The sequence below is a fragment of the Castor canadensis genome, chromosome 7 (assembly GCF_047511655.1).
Source record: "Castor canadensis chromosome 7, mCasCan1.hap1v2, whole genome shotgun sequence".
Lineage (NCBI taxonomy): Eukaryota > Metazoa > Chordata > Mammalia > Rodentia > Castoridae > Castor > Castor canadensis.
This window is the reverse complement of record NC_133392.1, coordinates 31,527,023-31,543,857: the sequence shown is the minus strand read 5'-3', so window position 1 is coordinate 31,543,857 and position 16,835 is coordinate 31,527,023. Positions and strand designations below refer to the sequence as shown.

Below are 16,835 nucleotides of genomic sequence, written 5' to 3'. Positions count from 1 at the left end.
AACTTCAGCCAGGATTATGGTGACCAAACAGTAGTGGAATGTGAGCTTCCATTGTGGGGAGCTGAGGCTGGACCCTGGTAGGGTGAGAGGAGAGGAGTGCCTAGGGTGGGTTGTCTCTGAGAATCCAGAGGGCCACTGGCTCCTCCGCCTGTTGGGACTATTGCGGTGGGTTTCCTGAAAGGCAGGCTGGTGGAAGCATGGCTGCTTGTACCCCCTGGCCTATTCTTGGCTTTACCTCTGCTGATAGTAGTATAGTGATCAGGAGCATGAGGCCAAATCCCAGCACACCATATATGCCGTGTGACCTCCAACAAGTACCTTTGCCTCTCTGAGCCAAAGCCACTATCATTAAAATGTACTACCTCAAAGGGCTACTGGGACGCTTAAATTCGAATGTGAAAGAGTTTTCAGTAGTGTTGGCTGCTCATCATGGCTTTGATATTTATTCATTTCTAGTATTAGAGTTCTCCCCAATACCTGTTTGGTTTTGTTTTGTGGTATTGGGGATTGAACCCAGGGCCTCAAGCTTGCTAGGCAAGCTCTTACCACTTGAACCTTGCCCTCAGCCCTTTTATTTTGATTTTGACATAGGGTCTTGCTAACTTTTGCCCAAACTGGCCTCAAACTGGCAATCATCCTGTCTCTGCCACTGGAGTAGTTGGGATTATAGGCATGTACCACTATTGCCAAGCCCTAATACTGGTTTATATAGTACCTGGGGATGTAGTTCTGAAGCAAAATTCCAAATGTAGATTAATTTTTATTTTTAGATAAAATACTTCTGCCTTTCTGCCAGCCATATATCTTAGTTGATTAAGGAGTCAGGAATTCTGCTAAGTACCTACTATGTGTAGGCATGGCTAGGTTATGACTTTGGTTAGTAAAAACACAAACAGCCATGTAATGAACATCTAAATGCCATGCATTGTTTCCAGGTTCTTGCCATGTGTTTAACGCTTACCACTCAGCACCTCTGCAGTGGAGGTGCTTCACTCCATTTTTCAGCTGGCAGTGTTCTCAGTGTCACACAGCTGCCCAGTCTCAGGCTTGGAAGCCAGAACCCCACTGTACTCCCTCTTCTCACCTACCCTCAGATGCTTCCTGTTTTATATTGGAACTCTGATGTTCCCAACTGAAAAATGTGACTTCCTCTGCAAGCGGGGGTGACTGTGTGCCTCTGTTCTGGCCATGTGCCAGAAGTGGAAATCTACCAGGTGGGACTAGTTGGGAAATTACTGTTTTCCTGATGAGAAGGACTGGAGGCAGCTGACATGCGGGTTTTGCTCTTAGCCCTTCTCCGCCTTGCTGCCTGGAATGTGGTTGTGAAATGAGGAAGAAGAGGCACTGTCTTATAACCACAAGATCACCCTCCCAGAGGAGGAAGACAGGAGTCTGGGATAGACCCTTCTCCCCAACCCCCACCTCTAGACCTTGTGTGTGGAAAGGCTTGCACTTTCCTCAGTGGTATGTTCTGTTTCATGTGGTCAGAGGCCGTCCTTCACCAGTACCATGGGCCATGGTATGCTCAGGCAGTTCAGCTGCAGGATCTGTGCAGCCAGGAAGAAGGAGGACAACGCAGCAAGCAGAAACTGGAGTGAAATAAGGGCAGGGGATAGGGTTTGGGCTGGGCAGGGCCTCTCTGGTCTCTGGGAGGATTCTTCTTGGTCCCAGAAAAGATGCGTGGGGCCTGGTAGCAGGTGTGAGGCAGTGGATGTAGAACAGAGCCCTGGCCCCACGTGTGGGTGCTGGGAGTGCCTGACCTGGCTTCATGGGGTGGCTGAGGACCTCTCCCCACCCCACTGCTCCTGACAGAGGTCAGCATTGTAACTTCAGCCAGAGGCAGCCCACGGTCTGTGTGCTCTGTGGAAAAATAATCCCTAGTCCTGGTTGACCATAGAAGTGTCCGTAAATATTTGGTCGGGGCAGGAGGCTAGGAGACAAGGAACAGATTCAGGGAGCCAGGTGGGCTGGGCAGGGTTTGGGCAGGGTGGGTGGTAGTGGCTTTGCCAAGGTGGAGGAGAAACAAGTAGACCTTTGCTGCCTCCTGGACTGTGCTGAGGCTACCTGACTGCTCAGGGTGGTTTATGGGCAACTTGTCAAGCCACCTGTTACCGAGACCTTGGGGAATGTAGCTCACATTGATCCCACCGCATAGTTCAGCCTCTGGTCTTTTTGGAGAAATGTCATCCAGTTTATCCCTGGTGACATTTTCCCAAGGTGATGTGCTCCCCAGAGTGGTTTTCCTTACTCATTGCTACTTTGATTTGGATGAATAGCAGTTCTTGATGGGACATGGCATCCTAGATCCACCCTACTGGCCAGGAAAGACCCTTAGGCATTGCCCTGCCTTCTGCTCTGGGGACATCTGCCCTGTCCCTCCATGTCTACTGATGGGCCCTGGGCTCCGCAAGGATCTCTTTCCTGGCACCACCCCTTTCAAACACTGGCTATCTGCGTGGCAGCTGCCTCTTACCTCCATTTGAGGCCTTCTCCCTTCCCTGCTCCATCCACTCCAAAGTGGCTGCAGCAGGTCCCAGTCCCTCACCCTCTCCCCGCCTCAGATGTCACCTCGTCCTGATGGGGTTCTCAGCCTGGTTGCACCTCACCCAGGTGGCATCTAAGATGATGATCTCTGGACAACTCCCAGAGAGCCCATTTTAGTTGCATTGGGGTGGAGCATAGTGTTTTGTAAAAGCTGTGTAGACCGTTTGCTGTTTATGTCTTAAAATGCAGATTCTGATACCACAGGTCCAAGTTGAGGCCTGGGATTCTGCATTCCTAACCAGCTCCTAGGTGATAGGGCTGCTGATGGCCAAGGGAGCATGCTTAGAGTAGCACCACTGTACAACATCTGTCACCTACAGGTCAGTATCGGTGCTGAGGGGTGGCTGAAAACCTTTGGGGAGAAGTGATGTGTCCAGTGCCTCAGGCATAGTTCCCTGGACTCCTCACAACCAGGGGATATGCTGTGGGACTCTCCTGGCCATGGAGCAGGCTGACTAACTTGGCACTTCTGTTCTTCTTCAGGGACAGAAGGCAGTCACCTCCATCCCTCACAGTGGTTGGGATGCAGAGGTGACCCTTGCCATGTGCTCTTGGGAAGCCACAGAAACAGGCATGCCAAAGGAGGTCTGTGTGGTCAGGCTGTGGGTTAGGATAAGGATGTCTTGCTAAAAATCCATTTGAACTTCCATAACCCTCATCTTCTTTGGAACTAGTTGACAAATCATCTGGTCCAAACCAACTTTTGTTTTCTTTCATTTAATTAAAAACTTAAAAAAAATTAATGAAACCTTGCCTGTATCTGTGGTCCAGAACCTATGGCCCCACAGCAGTAGCAATAACTTATCATTACCAGGGGCAGAGGGAGAGCAGGAAGCTGGGGAATGAGCCCCCAGAAGAGCTTGCAGGATAGGGTATATGCAGGGTTGGGGCTGGGCCTGCTTGCCAGTTCACCAGGCTCAAGGCCTAGGGTAGAGAATTGGTCTAGATGGGAAAGCAGGGTGTGGCCAAAGGGCATTGGGAACCTAACTCCTGTTCCTTGGAGTGCTGCAGTAAGGGCACAGAAAGGAGCAGTGGGGGAGGAAACTGTCCCCAAGCAGCTCAGCCTAACACTGAGACCCTCTCAGAGGCAAGGCCCCACCACCAGCAGCAGAGGGGAGCTGACACCGTCTACTTTGGACATCCCTCCTTAGGCTGCCCAAGCCCCAACACCTTTCTCTTGCTCTCACCTCCCTCTGGCCACTTTCTGAGACCCAGGGGAGAAAGCCCTTCTGAGAGAGGGCACCCAAGACTCCAGGGAATCCAGGACTCCTTGGTCAAGGAGGACAACCTAGATTCCCTGCCCATCCACTGGGCCTGTGCCAGTAACAACTGCTCCAAGCTACCTTCCTGTAGGAGCTTGGTCAGCCTGGGAATGGGGGCAAGGCCAGGTGGGCAGAGACAGAGGGCAAGGCACAGCTGGCTGGGTAAGGCAGGAGGAGGGTCCTTCAGTGGGGTTCCCCAGCCCCGTAGAAGAAGGGGTAGTAGAGGGAGCAGGGGTAGGAGAACATGAATTTGACTGCGAACTTCATCTCCTTATTCTTCTTGTCCCAGCGGTAGACGGCCATCAGCAGCAGCTGTCCATCAACTTTGCGGCCCATGACTAGGAAGCTGCCGGCCAGGCTGTCCAGCTGCGGGCAGGGGCACCCTGCTCCATTCTTCATGTGCAGGACCAGCCTTTTGGTGTCCTTGCGTGTTAGAGGGCCTGGCTTGAGCAGCTTCTTCTTCTTCTGAGCTCCAATCAACTTCCTGTCCCCATTCTCTATCTTGATCTCCTTGATGCGCATTTTGACCACTATGGAAGGAGGACAGAGGGGTGGTGTGAGAAGGGTCAAGGCTGCTTAGGACAGTGGTGACCTCAGCCTGGGGCTGGTAGGTCATGGATGTCCATGCTTAGGGAGCCTGATGTGCTGTGGGCTTGGATGGGCAGGGCTTACGTGGGCAGATTTTAATATTTAGGAACCCCCTATCAGGTGCTGACTCCCATGGACATTATGGAGTTTCATTCTCCAAGTACAGAAGGGGGAAATGAGGCATGGAGAGGGTGTGTTCTGTCCAAATTTTGGAGCCTGGCTTGACCCAAGTCTGGCCAACTCTAGAGCCAGAGCTTTTCCATGGTATCAATGGCAGGGTAGAGAGCTCTGGATGGCCAGTAGAGTGGGAGTTGGACGCCCCCCCTCCCCGGGAGGGGATGTAGTGGATGGAGTTGACGCTTGGAGGGGGTCCTTGTGTTGAAGGGAAGCTGGACTTCACCATCTTTGAGAATTTTGATGGGATTCTTAGCTGAGTGTGTGTGATTGCTGTGCCAGGTGGAGTATGGATGTGTGGCATGTCTCTGTGTGGGAGAATGTATTTGTGGTATTATAGGAGTGTGAGTGTGTGGGGTGGGGAGGTGGATGAAGGCAGGGTCTATGGTTAGAGAGTCATGGTCCAGGTCACTCGAGGTGTCCACAGAGAGCCTAGTAACAGTTGAGGATAGTGAGTCCCCTGGGCCTGGAGTGGGGAGTCCCTCAGGCTCTGGTCCTTATCTCTTTGAGAAGCCAGCAAATAACCTTGGCAACTCAGGGAAGGAAATTATCATATCTGCTCCTTTTCTACTCTCTCTTTCTCTCTTACACACACACATACACACACACACACACAACCTGTGTGTACTCTATTTCCAAAGATGCTACCAACATAAAAGACTCCTGTGATGTAAGGATTTAATTACCGTCTTTTCCCCCCTTTTTTATAGACATGAACGCTAAGACACAATACAGGGAACTGACTTGACTTGGCAAAGATCACACACAGAACTCTGTGGACCACGAATGAGCTAGGTCCTCAGTAGATTAGGCTCAGTTGTCCCAGGATGAGGAGGCTCTGGGATGAATCTGTGGGGACAGGTGATCACAGCCACCAGGCCAGAGGAGCACTAGGTATTGGGCAGAGGTGCTGAGGGAGGAGGTGCTCTACTTTCACCCCAGAGCCAGTCTCTCCCACTAGGGCTCATTCATCTCGGGGCTAAGCCTGCATCCCCCACAGAGATAGCCTAGCTGTGGAGGATCCTCCGTGGACAGTGCCAAGGGAGGGCCGCAGGAACTCTTGGCAGGGCTGGTTCCTGAGGTTCATGGACCATGACCATGGGGCTTCTGAAGCATTGCTCTCCTGGGAGGACTTATGGTTATTATCAGCTTTTAAAAGAGGTCAATGATGCAAAAGCTGTTGGAATTCACTGTGAGGGAAGGGGGCATGTGTGTTCATTTGTGTGTCTAGGAGGTTGCTTGCTGGGGGCCATGGCTACAGGGGCTCCACACTCACCGAAGTCACTGGAGCACATCTGTTCCATGAGGCCATCAGCACTGTGCTCCATCTCACACTGGGCGCAGATCTTGGTCACTGAAGAGAGAAGTCAGAGTGGGTGGGAGGGAGATGCTTGGTGAGGGGTTTGGAGGTCAAAGAGCCATTTATGACCAGTGTCACCTCATCTCTACTTCCTCATCAGGAATGATGCCACTACCTGCTCACTGAATGGTTGTGACAAGGACAAGAGAGGAGATTGTGCAAGGACAATACTGCTGAGGTGGGCAGTATTGCTCCATGATCCTGGCAGCAGCAACCATGACATGCATTGTTTCCTATATTCTTTCCCATCTAATCCTCAGCATATGAAGCCAGTATTATTTCTATTTGAGAGGAAAGGAAATGGAGGCCCAGAGTGGTTATCCAAGTTTGCAGAGTCGTGAGAACCGGCTTAGTACTCAGGATTTGTGACTCCCAGTCTAGTGCCGGAGTGGGGGTGTTTGCAGGAGCCAGGGCAGGGCTTGGACTGTGGCAAACTGAGGAGTGCCCCCTCCAAGGCAGGCAGCTTAACATTTCTAGAACTTCCAGTTTTTCAAGAGAAGCCCAAACTTTTCATTTGTCTATGAAATACTGAGTTTTATCTGCTAGCCATACAAACACTTCTCCAAGCTGCTGTTGATCCTCAAGGCCAAGACACAGTGCCTGACCTCTGCTGGCTTCCCTGAGTTCCCCCTCCAGGAGGGTACTCATCACTGGGGAAGGGGACTCTTGAGACAGTGGTGTGCAGAGAGCTAGGTCTGGTGAGATTCTGAGCTTCCAAGGCTGTTCATGTTTGGGCTCTAAAAAAACACAAGAGAAGGAACCTACAGGGATTTCTGCTTGGGACTGACATTTCCCTGCTTGGCTGACTCCCTCCCTGCTCCCTATTCTCTCCACACCCCCTAGACCCAGAACCCCAAGGAGAGGAAAAGGGCCAGGGAATCAGGGCTAAGTAGATGGCAGGTAAGGTTAGCCTGGAGAGGGGCTGTGGGATGGATTAGGGTGGGATCCAGTTGCTTTTTGGGGAGTGAGGAGAACAGGAAAAGAAAGCATGGTGCTGCCCCTTTGGGAGTCTCAGCCTTGGTCCCTTGTATTAACTGACCAGGCAAGGGTTGCCTGCTGGGTGCAACCATGTATCCTCTTGGCTGGGGCACTGGATGCCCAGGGTGGCCTGGAAGGGGAAGGGGGTGCTGTGTGGACCAGCACAGTGAAAGAGAAGGAAAAGTTAGGGGTTATGGCACTGGGGTACAGGTAGGAAGCAGGACTTAGGATCTTATTAGTCCCATGAATCTGGGATTGTTCTTACTAATGGAGAGGTTAAGCAAGTCACCCAAGGACTCCCTTATGGACAGAGCCTTATCCAAAAGACTCCCAGCTCTAGAATTGGGGTAGAGAAGTTAGGGTTCCAGGAATAGAAATGAGGGAGTCATAGTCCTGGAGTTCTCTTAGTCCCTAGTGTTACCCCCCTTCCCAAGGTCCTAACACGGGTAGGGTTGATTGCTTGTCTTAGAACCTTGGGTTGGTAAAAGTCAAGGTTCTGTGGCCAGGGCATTCTTGGGCTGAGAAAAGGAATAAAGCATTTATCAGGATGCCCCAGGGGACCCCAGGGATTCAGCGGCTTGGGAAATGATGGGCGCTGGGCTGCAATCAGAAAGAAGGAGGACCAATGGATTGTCCAGAGAAAGGCGGCTCATAGAGCTGTGCTAAGGTTTGGGGGTGGAGGTTGGGGGAGGCGTTCGTCAGGCCCTAGCTTGCAAGCCTTCAGGGCTGTCGGGAGCGCGGCGGCGTTTGCGCTACCTGGAGGCGCGGTGGCAGGCAGGTGCCCGAACTGCACAGCGATGCAGAGGTCGTTGTCCAGGGGGAACTTGTGGCAGTGCAGCATCTCTGGCCAGGGGAAGCCATAGGCCTCCATGAGCGGCGCGCAGCCGGCTCGCACGGCCTCGCACAGCGAACGGCATGGGTAGATGGGCCGGTCGAGGCAGACGGGCGCGAAGAGCGAGCAGAGGAAGACCTGTGTGTCAGAGTGGCAGCGCTTGGCCAGCAGCGGCAGCCAGCTGCTCGCCTGCTGCTTCACCTCGGCCAGGCTCTCGTGCTCGAGGAGGTTGGGCAGCCTCATGCGCTTGTAGCCCACTGTGTGGCAGAGCGGCAGATCGGTGGGGATGTCGAGGCACTGCGGCGGCTTGGAGTAGGAGCGGCCGTGCAGCGGCTCAGTCTGCCAGCTGTAGTAGTCGTACTCCTGGCCACGCGCTGGCGCCCCGTGCAGTGCCCCCAGCAGCAGCGCCAGCGCGGCCGCCCGCGCGCCCCCGGCCACCAGCATGGCTGCGATCTCCCCCGGGTGCGCTGTGCGGACCTGGACGCCCCAGGTGCCCCGGTGTGTGCCGCAACCTCCACCGCTGTGTTCGTCCAAGTGGGTGGCAGCTTTCCTCAGCTGTGGTGCCTGGAGTGAGCCTGGCACCTCCCACCTCCGGGCTCCAGCCCCAGCCTCCCTGCGCCCCAGCCAATCTGCAGTGGCCGGGCTCTCCCCGCCCCCCCCACCCCCGCCGCCCCAGGGCGAGGCAGGGTGGAGCCCCTCAGCCTCTACCGCCCAGCTCCCGTGTTCCCGCCTAGCGTGGGGAGTGCACCCCTTTTCGGGTCACCGGCTGTCCTGCCCCCAGCCCTGGACTGCCTTGCACTCCTCTCCAGGGCTCCCTCACTTTCCTGGCCTTCTCCTCGCCTCTGGCTTCCCCATCCTTCCTCCTTATCTCTCTGCTCCACAGCCTCTCCTGTTCCTTTTCTTACTCACTTCTCTTGCTTATCTCCCCGCCTGAGTCTTTCCCTCTCCCCTCTGCTCTGTTTTCTCTTCCCCAACACCTCAGTTCCTCTTCTCTCCAGTGGAGGCTTCTGGCTGCCCACACCCTCCTGGTCCAGGCAGGCAGAACTTACCCTGTGGTCTCTAAGTGCCCATTGAGTTTCTGCCTGATGTTAGGCAGTGCAGGCTGCTGGGGGATCAGAGATTGCTAGGACTCAGACTTCCCAGCCAAGATCGGGTGAAGGTAATTACAACTTCAGTTTAGTGAGCTCCTACTAAGTGCCAGTGCCAGGGATGGTGCTGCCACTGCACAACCTTATTGAAGTCCATTTCTAATGGTAGCTAGTACCCAATGAGTGCTAATTGCGTTCCAAGACATTCTAAGCACATTGCACAGACTGCCTCATTTCATTCACACGGTAATGCTATAAGGAGGGTAGGCACCATTATAGTTTCCATTTTACAGATATAGATACTGACACCTAGAGAAGTTGAGCAAGGATTAGAGCTAGCATTTGAACCTATAGTCTGGGTCCAGAGTCAGAGCCCAGAAACAACCAAGAGATTCGTATTTTGAGTCCGTAGGCCTAGAGAGGCTTAGACAGGTGAAGTAATTGGCCCTTGGTCACACAACTTGTATTTGAAGAAGTCAGGCTGCTGGAGTGTGGCTCAAGTGGTAAGAGCGCCTGCCTAGCAAGCGTGAGACCCTGAGTTCAAACTAGTGCCGCCAAAAAAAAAAAATGTTGATTGAAGAAGTCAGGAGTTAAATCCAGGTGTTGATCTCAAAGGATAGGCCTTAACCACTTTGCCATAAGTAGCATAAACAGGAAGCACAGGGGAGGAGGAAGGAAGTGTCACTGTCTCTGAAGAAGGCATCCAGGCAGGCATCAGAGAGGAGGTGACTTTCAGGAATCCCAAACTTGGTTTCCCCTTGTCTGGGCCCTGCCTTCCTTGGCTTTCTTGTGAGAAGAACTTGGAGCAGAGGCTTGGTGGGAGGAGAGACTTTTTTTGTGGGCCTCACCTGACCTCTGACCTCCCAGCCTGGCTCCTCCCTGGGGAGGAGTCTCATAGGAGGGCAGGGGAGTTGGAAGCAGCTCTACTGGGAGGCAGGAGTCCCCCCACCTCTTCCTTATATTCCCTGCCCCCAAATATTTCCAGGGCTCTTGCCTTCTGATGGATTTCTCCTTGCAGTGGTAGTGGAGTCAGGGTTAATATTCAACCACTTCATATGGACTGCTTACTATGTGCAAGGTATGGGGTGTGGTGTGGATGAGGACACAAGTGCAAAAGACGTACCCTTACTTCATCTGATGTATTTGTGAGCAAAAGACTCAAAGCAGGGCAGAGGAGGCAGGAGGGAATTCAGCAGACAGCCTAGGAGGGCAGAGGGTGACCTAATTATGTCCAGGTAGAGTAAGTGGGGGCCTTTCCTTCCCCTTCTTCTTTCTCCATCCCCAGTACTAAGAGGCTCTGCAGATGGTTGCTCAGAAGGGGAAGGACAATCTCTGCAGGGCCAGGTGGTGTAGTATAGTAATGGTGTAAGAACCATCGACTCTGCAGACAGAAGAGCCAGGTTCAAATCCCAGCCCCTGTGTGACCAATCTGACTCTGACTGACCTCCTTGTTGGTAAAGTGGGACTTGTGTTGGGCAAAGAAGATGAACGGGAAGAAAGCCCCCTGTGTAGTGCCAACATATAAAGAGCACCCAGGAATGTTGGATCCCCAGGGAGGTGTGACTTTGAAGTAAAAATGTGGTATGTGTTCTGAAACTCCCCTCAGAGACCTTGGCCCTAATTCTGATTTGGGCTCTGACAGTCATGCTGCTTCCCGTACTCCTGCTCCCTCAACCCTTCTCTGGATCTGGCAGGCTTGTTGCCTCTAGGGGAGGTGTGGTCCTGGGCACTGGTGGTTGTGCAAAGTGCTGGATCCTTGGGTAGCTGGTTGACTGGGGTGTTCTTGGCATCCCAGTGCCTGACCTGGACAGAGCTGGGCATTGTTCCTGCTGTTACTTATGTAAGACTAACACATAGCCCAAGAGCCAAGCGAGTCTAGACCTGGCATCCCTGGAGGTTCCAAAAGGTAGTGGGGCCAGACTGGAAAGTCTCTGGAAGAGGAGGATGCACTGTCTTTACCTGGCAGCTCTGACCTGGGGTCCCCTGAGGCTTTCTGACGTGGACTGGTGATGAGAGCCAGGAGGGAAGCCCTGCCCAGGGACTGTGAGGGCTGTGCCTTGGGGTGGTCATCAGGAGAGTCTCTGTGGTCAGCCCTTTTCCTGGCTCTGGGGCTGGGCAGGCAAGCCCACTCTCTGATGTGGTGCCTTTTCTTGATGAGGCTGACCTAAGGCCTAGGCAGCTGGGTGGAACACCTGGTATGCCGGGCATCTGTCCATCCTGTAGCGTCTGCAGTCTCTCCAGGTGCATGTTTCCCCAGCTGATGGAGGGGACCATTGGTTCAAAAAATGTGTATTTGTGGTTTGAGCAAAGTTCTATATAAATGCTTAGTAAGATACCTCTTAGATCTTAGATACTTCTTTGATTTAACTTGTTAATTATGTCATCAAATTCTACGGTTTTCTTTTTTCTTGTCTGTTTCTGTTAAGAGTTTCTCAGGGATTCCCAGCACCCTTTTGGGGGCTCTGCAAGGTCAAAACTGTATATAACTCAAAGGTCTATTCAAAGTACATAGATTTTAAGGTGACAGTTTGTTGATAGGTCTCTGATTCTACATTACAATGACCATTTAAGAAACTACCATATGTTAATTTTGGGGGTAGTATTAAAGAATATCTACAAACTAGAACCTCCCTATCTCTTCCTCCTGAGTGGTTAGGGTGAACCACAGAGGCCAGTGCCACATGTGTTTTGTCTGAATGATATGAAGAAAATTTGACCTCACACAAAAATGCAGGTGGAATAGGGAGGAGTGTTTTAATAGCCTTTTCAAATAATTGTGAATATCCCTTAATACAATTTGCTAAAAAGGCCCCCCACCCTGAGACTCAGTTGCCTCACCTGTGACATGGGAACACTTTGCCCTGTATTCTCCATGGGGTGATCTTGAGGACTGAATGAGACGATGAAAGGAAGGGGCTTAGGTTGATGATGGAGGTGAGGCTGATGTTGTCTTTGGCATGAGGAATGGAATGACACCCCTGTCCCATCACCTCTCCATCCCCTGACTGTGAGGAGGTCCTTCCAGTCCGGGCTTATCCCTCTTAGGAGAGTAAAACAGAATCTTGCCAGTATTGGCTGAAGTCGTCTGCCTTTTAACCTCAGTACTCCCTGCTGAGCCGCTGTCTTCATGCATTTGTTGTTGGATTCAACAGAAAGCCCAGACCAGTGGTCTGTGTGGTTAACAGAACTATTAGTGCTGGCAGGGGCCTGTTGTCTCCACACTGAGTTTTTTATAAGAGGAAACCAAAACTCAACCTTCCTGACTCCCAGTCAGGAAGCATTGTGCCTTTCTAGTCTTTCAACTTCGTCAATTGTAAAGTTAATATCTGTCCCAGAAGCCCCCAGCTGGGGAGGACCTCCCTGCCAAACAGCCTGGGCTTTGGTGAGCAGTTCAGGCAGGCTTGCTTGGGATTGCAGGGCATCCCAGGAGCAGTGGGGACTGGCTACAGAGGGGCTTGAGTTGAGCTCACTGGCCACCTAGACAAATGGACATATAGGCCAGCCAGAGCCCTCCCTTCTATGAGCCTGGCCACTGACAGCTTCTTCAGGTTGTCCTAGAGCTCACAAACCTCAAGGAATAAAAGCAGAGGCCAGACTTATCTTGAGTGGGGGGGGTGGAGGGGTTTGGTCCAGCTTTAAATGTGCCCATCTGAAGCACAAAAGTAAGTGGGATGAGGTCAGGCGTGCTGGCGTGCTATAGACAGGGCTGTGGATGGAAAGAAGGCTGAATAGTGCTCCCCTCCTCTCCCTGGGTTCCCAATGCACCTGGGAGTTCCTGGGCTGTGCTATAGGTAGGTAGCCCTGGCTAGAAGCACGACAGTCACATGATTTGGTGAAGAGCATGAATTCTGGAGTTAGATTGAGTTCTAATTTCAGCAATGCCACTTGACCTTGGGTTAGTTATTTTACCTCTCTGAGCTTCAGTTTCCTCATTATGTCCATGTTTTATTTTATTTTGGTGGTACTGGGGTATGAACTCAGGGTCTTGCACTTGTTAGGCAGGTACCCTCCATATCTAAAATGGGCGCAGTAATATTTTAATAAAAATAGTTCCTCATAGGATTATTGAGAAGATTAGTTGTAATCTTAAAATTTTCTTAGAGCAGTGCGCACAGTAAGAGTTGCCAATATAATTGATGGTTGCTAACATGGAACATTGGTGTGACAGTAGTCTTTAGAGAGCTTTGCTGAATTCTGCAGCAACTCTTTCCTGAATTTCTTTTCTATCCACTGCACTATTCCTTTCTTGCTCTTCTCTCTCTTCACATCCTCTCCAGCTGCCCTGTAGTCCTCTTTTTCCACTCTGCAAGAGCTGAAGTGATCATTCTGTGCCACAAATCTGATGGCCTCACCCTTCAGCTCAAGGACCTCAATGGCTCCCACTGTCTTTGGCTAGAGTCCTCCCTCAGGCTCCGGTGGACCAGGTCTCCATGCCGGGCATGCTCTAGAACCCTGAAGTTTGCTTAGCAGCCCTCATCACTGGTCATTATATAATTGTGTTTGTTTGCTCCATTTCTGGCTCCCTCTGGAACTGCCTCACAATAAGACCCTGTCTTGTCGTTTCAGTTTTTCTTGCTCTAGGACACTGTTGATGACACAATAGGTATTTCATGAAGGAATGACTGAATGGATGGATGAAGACATGGTGGGAGGAAGTGGCTGGGGAAAGGAGTCTTTTGAACCAGACAGTCTCAGATCCTTTTTTTGGGCTCTGTTGGAATTCTTGGGAGGCCAGGGAAGATCAAAAGGGTTACAGGGTGATTGTAACAGGTAGGGACTGGATGGAGCAGGTTGACCAGTATGTCAGTTGTCTGCTTCTGAGGGGTGGGGAGTAAAGAGCAAATCCCTAAGCTTAGCTTGCCTTCCTGTCCCCCCTTCCTCTCTTACATACTTGTTTAGGGCCTCCTAGGTACCTGGTACCTTGGTACCTCTGTGCTTTCCCATACATGATCTCATTTTGCTATCTCAATAGCATTGTGAGAGAGGTATCATTATCCCTCTTTTGTATGAGAAAACTGAGGCTCAGAGAGGGTAAGTAATTTGCTTAGAGTCAGACAGCCAAAGAGTGGAACCAGAACTCAAACCCAATACTTCTTTCTGTGGTTTGTGGATTCCTGGCTGCATGTGAGAAGTGCCTAGGAGCTGTGCCATCCTGTTGAACACTGACCCAAACTGCCTTGCAGGGGAAGAGGGCCTGAGGGAGCAGATTTCTTCAGTGAGACTCAAGACACTAAAGTTGCAGCAGCTTTGAACCAAGCTAGCCAGGGCTCTGACCTTGGGGAGTTCAGTCTAGAGGGGAGGCCAGGTGAGAACAAATTCAATGAACATGTAACCACAGCCAAGGGGACTTCCTGGTTGGGAGGTGGAGAGGTATCTGAGAGTCACCTAGGTGGAAAGGGGAGAAAGTACTGGGTACGGAGTCAAAGGCCCTTCCATCACTTGCAGACTATGGGAATTCCTGTGCCTCAGTTTCCCTATCTACAACCCAGGGACAGGAAGAATATCTTTGCAGATTTGTTGGGAAGATAACCAAAGGTATATAAAACTGCTGTAGTGTCAGTGTCCAGAGCGTTTTGTGCAATCCCAGGAGGTGGACATTGCAGGTCCCCAGTTTTTTGGCCCTGGTCTTGGTGGCGATGTAGGGTACTGGGGACCCTAGATTTATAAATTGCTGTTCTGAAAGTCATCCTCAGTTTTGCTGGGCCTGACCACCCAGGGGCTGTGGAGGTGGTAGTAAAAGCTCATAAACTATTCTGCATGTTTCCCCAAATCAACACTGAATGGCTCATTTGCCTGTAAATAAAACAGCAGATTTCTGTGCTTTGGGCTGAATTACATGCTCTCAGGACTGAGCTCCTTCTCACGCTGAAAGAAGTCCACTGGCGGCCTATAGAACTCTGAATACTATAAAAAAATAGAGGCAGGGAGGGAGAAATGAGTGGCTCAGCAGGGGACAGCAGGTCAGAGGGGCCTCTGGGGACTTGGCGCTCTGGGTGCTGGAGAGGAAGTTTGGAACCTGGGAGGGACCCCCGGGGGCAGTGGAGGGGAAACCCAGGGCAGAGTGCTTGGGGTGGGAGCCAGCTGTTGGGGAATCCTGGGCAGACAATGGCCTCATTAAGGAGAGGGTGTGGGCTGGGAGGAGCCGGGCATGGCCACAGCTGAGGGGTGAGGAAGTGGTGGACTGTTCCTTTTCTCCTTGACCCCAGCCAATGGAGCAATTGTCCTTTGCTGGGAGGGAGCTGTGGCCTAGCCTGGGAATGGCTGGATGCTTGCTCTTAGGGACACAGAGGTGGTCCTGGCCTCCTTGCCTGGCCAGAATGTTTCCTCTGGGCTGGTTGCTTAGAGTTCAGGCCCCAGAAGGGGCTACCTGGGCCTACTTCAGCTAGCAGTTCAGGGTATGGGTGCCCACACAGGGCTTCTTCAGAAGGGGACCCTACTTCCTGCTGCCCACTTCTGGCAAATGAAGGCCCTGATTAGTTTCATCTCTGAGACCTGGCTCAGCTCACTTCCAGTAGCTTTCCTTTTGCAATTCCACTCCTGCTGCTAGCGGCTGGTGGCTTGGATTGGTGGTTCTTCACTGTAGAATAACAGTTGAGTTAGAAGTGCTTCTCAACATGACCTGTACGTGAGCTAGGTCATGGGCTTGGTCATCAGGAGGATGGGGCTTCCCCTGGCACTTGGTGGGCAGTGTTCTACACAGCCCTACATGGTCAGTGATCAAGACTTATCCTGCCCCAAGTGCAAACAGAACTGCTGAGAGGCATGGAGAGCACTGTGCTTTCACCATTGCTTTTAAAGTAGAGCTTCCAAGAGAGGAATGAGGCATGAGAGAACTCAACAGGTAAAACACATGACAAGGGGGCAAGTGTGATTAGGGCTGGCACTGGGCCTGGATCCCTACTCAGCCATGGACCCTGTCTTATGTGAGCTCACTCCAGGGCCTCATCTGGCTGACATCTGGGGCCTCCCTGCAGCTGGGCCAGCCCTTTTTGGCTGTTCTGGGTGTTCTGATTGGTCAGACCTCTGTCCTGATTGGTTGGTATTGATTCTGATTAATGAGACACCTGCTGTAATTGGTCAGTGACTGCACTATACCAGTTGTTCCTCCTTTCCTGTACATATGCCTAGTGTTTTTGGTTTTGTTTAATTCTAAAAGAAACAGGGAATGGTGATGCAGGTTTTTAATCACAGCACTTGGGAGGCAGAAGGATCATGAGTTTGAGGTGAGCCTGGACTAAATAGTGAGACCCTGTCTCAAAAACAAAACAAAACAGATTCTAAAAGAGATGTTGGGTGGATAATTTATTTTTTTATTTATTTTTGTGGTACTGGGGTTTGAACTCAGGGCCTCACACTTGCTAAGCAGGCATGTTACCACTTGAGCCACTCTGCCAGCCCCAGATAAGGTTTGGGGATTAACTTCCTGCAGCTATGAATTGTCCCTGGTCTCCTGGCCTCCCTTGGCCAGATTGGCTGACTTGGGCACACCCCATTCCTAGTGGGGGAGAGGGGTTCCGAAACTATATTGCAAAGAAATCTCTATTGAAACCAATTAAAATACACATTTATATTTCTGGGCCCCCTACAGAGATCCCAGTGATTTGGATGCAGTGGGCTTTGGACCAGTATGTGAAATGCTGGTATTGGAGGGAAGAACTTGGAGGAGCTGTGCCTGGTCCCCTGTTCCACACCCCTCACCAGCTGTCACAGCCTCCCTTCAGTGCTGTGTTCATGGGCCTCCTTTGACAGAAATGGGAACTCTTCCTTTTGAAGATCTGGAATTCCCTCCTCTGCCCTTGTCTGTCCCTAACCTCTCTGTGGGGTGGTTAGTGGAGTTCATGCCCCTCTTATCTGCTCAGCATCCAGCAGGGCCTGATGGATGATGCTGTCAGTGGATGGTGTGTCAGGCCTGGGCTAAGTGCTTCATTGTCCCATGTAGACCTCTAGCCTTCCCTGTGGGATAGGTGTTATCATCATCCTCTTCCTGGTGCAGATGGGAAGGCAGAGGT

At 51.6% G+C, this 16,835-nt stretch overlaps 1 protein-coding gene across 1 annotated transcript; it reads right to left on the bottom strand.

Moving 5' to 3' along the window:
• Window positions 1–3,268: 3,268 nt before the first annotated feature.
• Window positions 3,269–8,316, bottom strand: Sfrp5 (secreted frizzled related protein 5). The gene is made up of 3 exons (XM_020183895.2): window positions 7,663–8,316; window positions 5,845–5,922; window positions 3,269–4,336 (listed from the first exon to the last, which is right to left on the bottom strand). The coding sequence occupies exons 1-3, from the start codon at window positions 8,180–8,182 to the stop codon at window positions 3,990–3,992; spliced, it is 945 nt and encodes a 314-aa protein (XP_020039484.1). The 5' UTR covers window positions 8,183–8,316; the 3' UTR covers window positions 3,269–3,989.
• Between the last annotated feature and the right edge of the window lie 8,519 nt (window positions 8,317–16,835).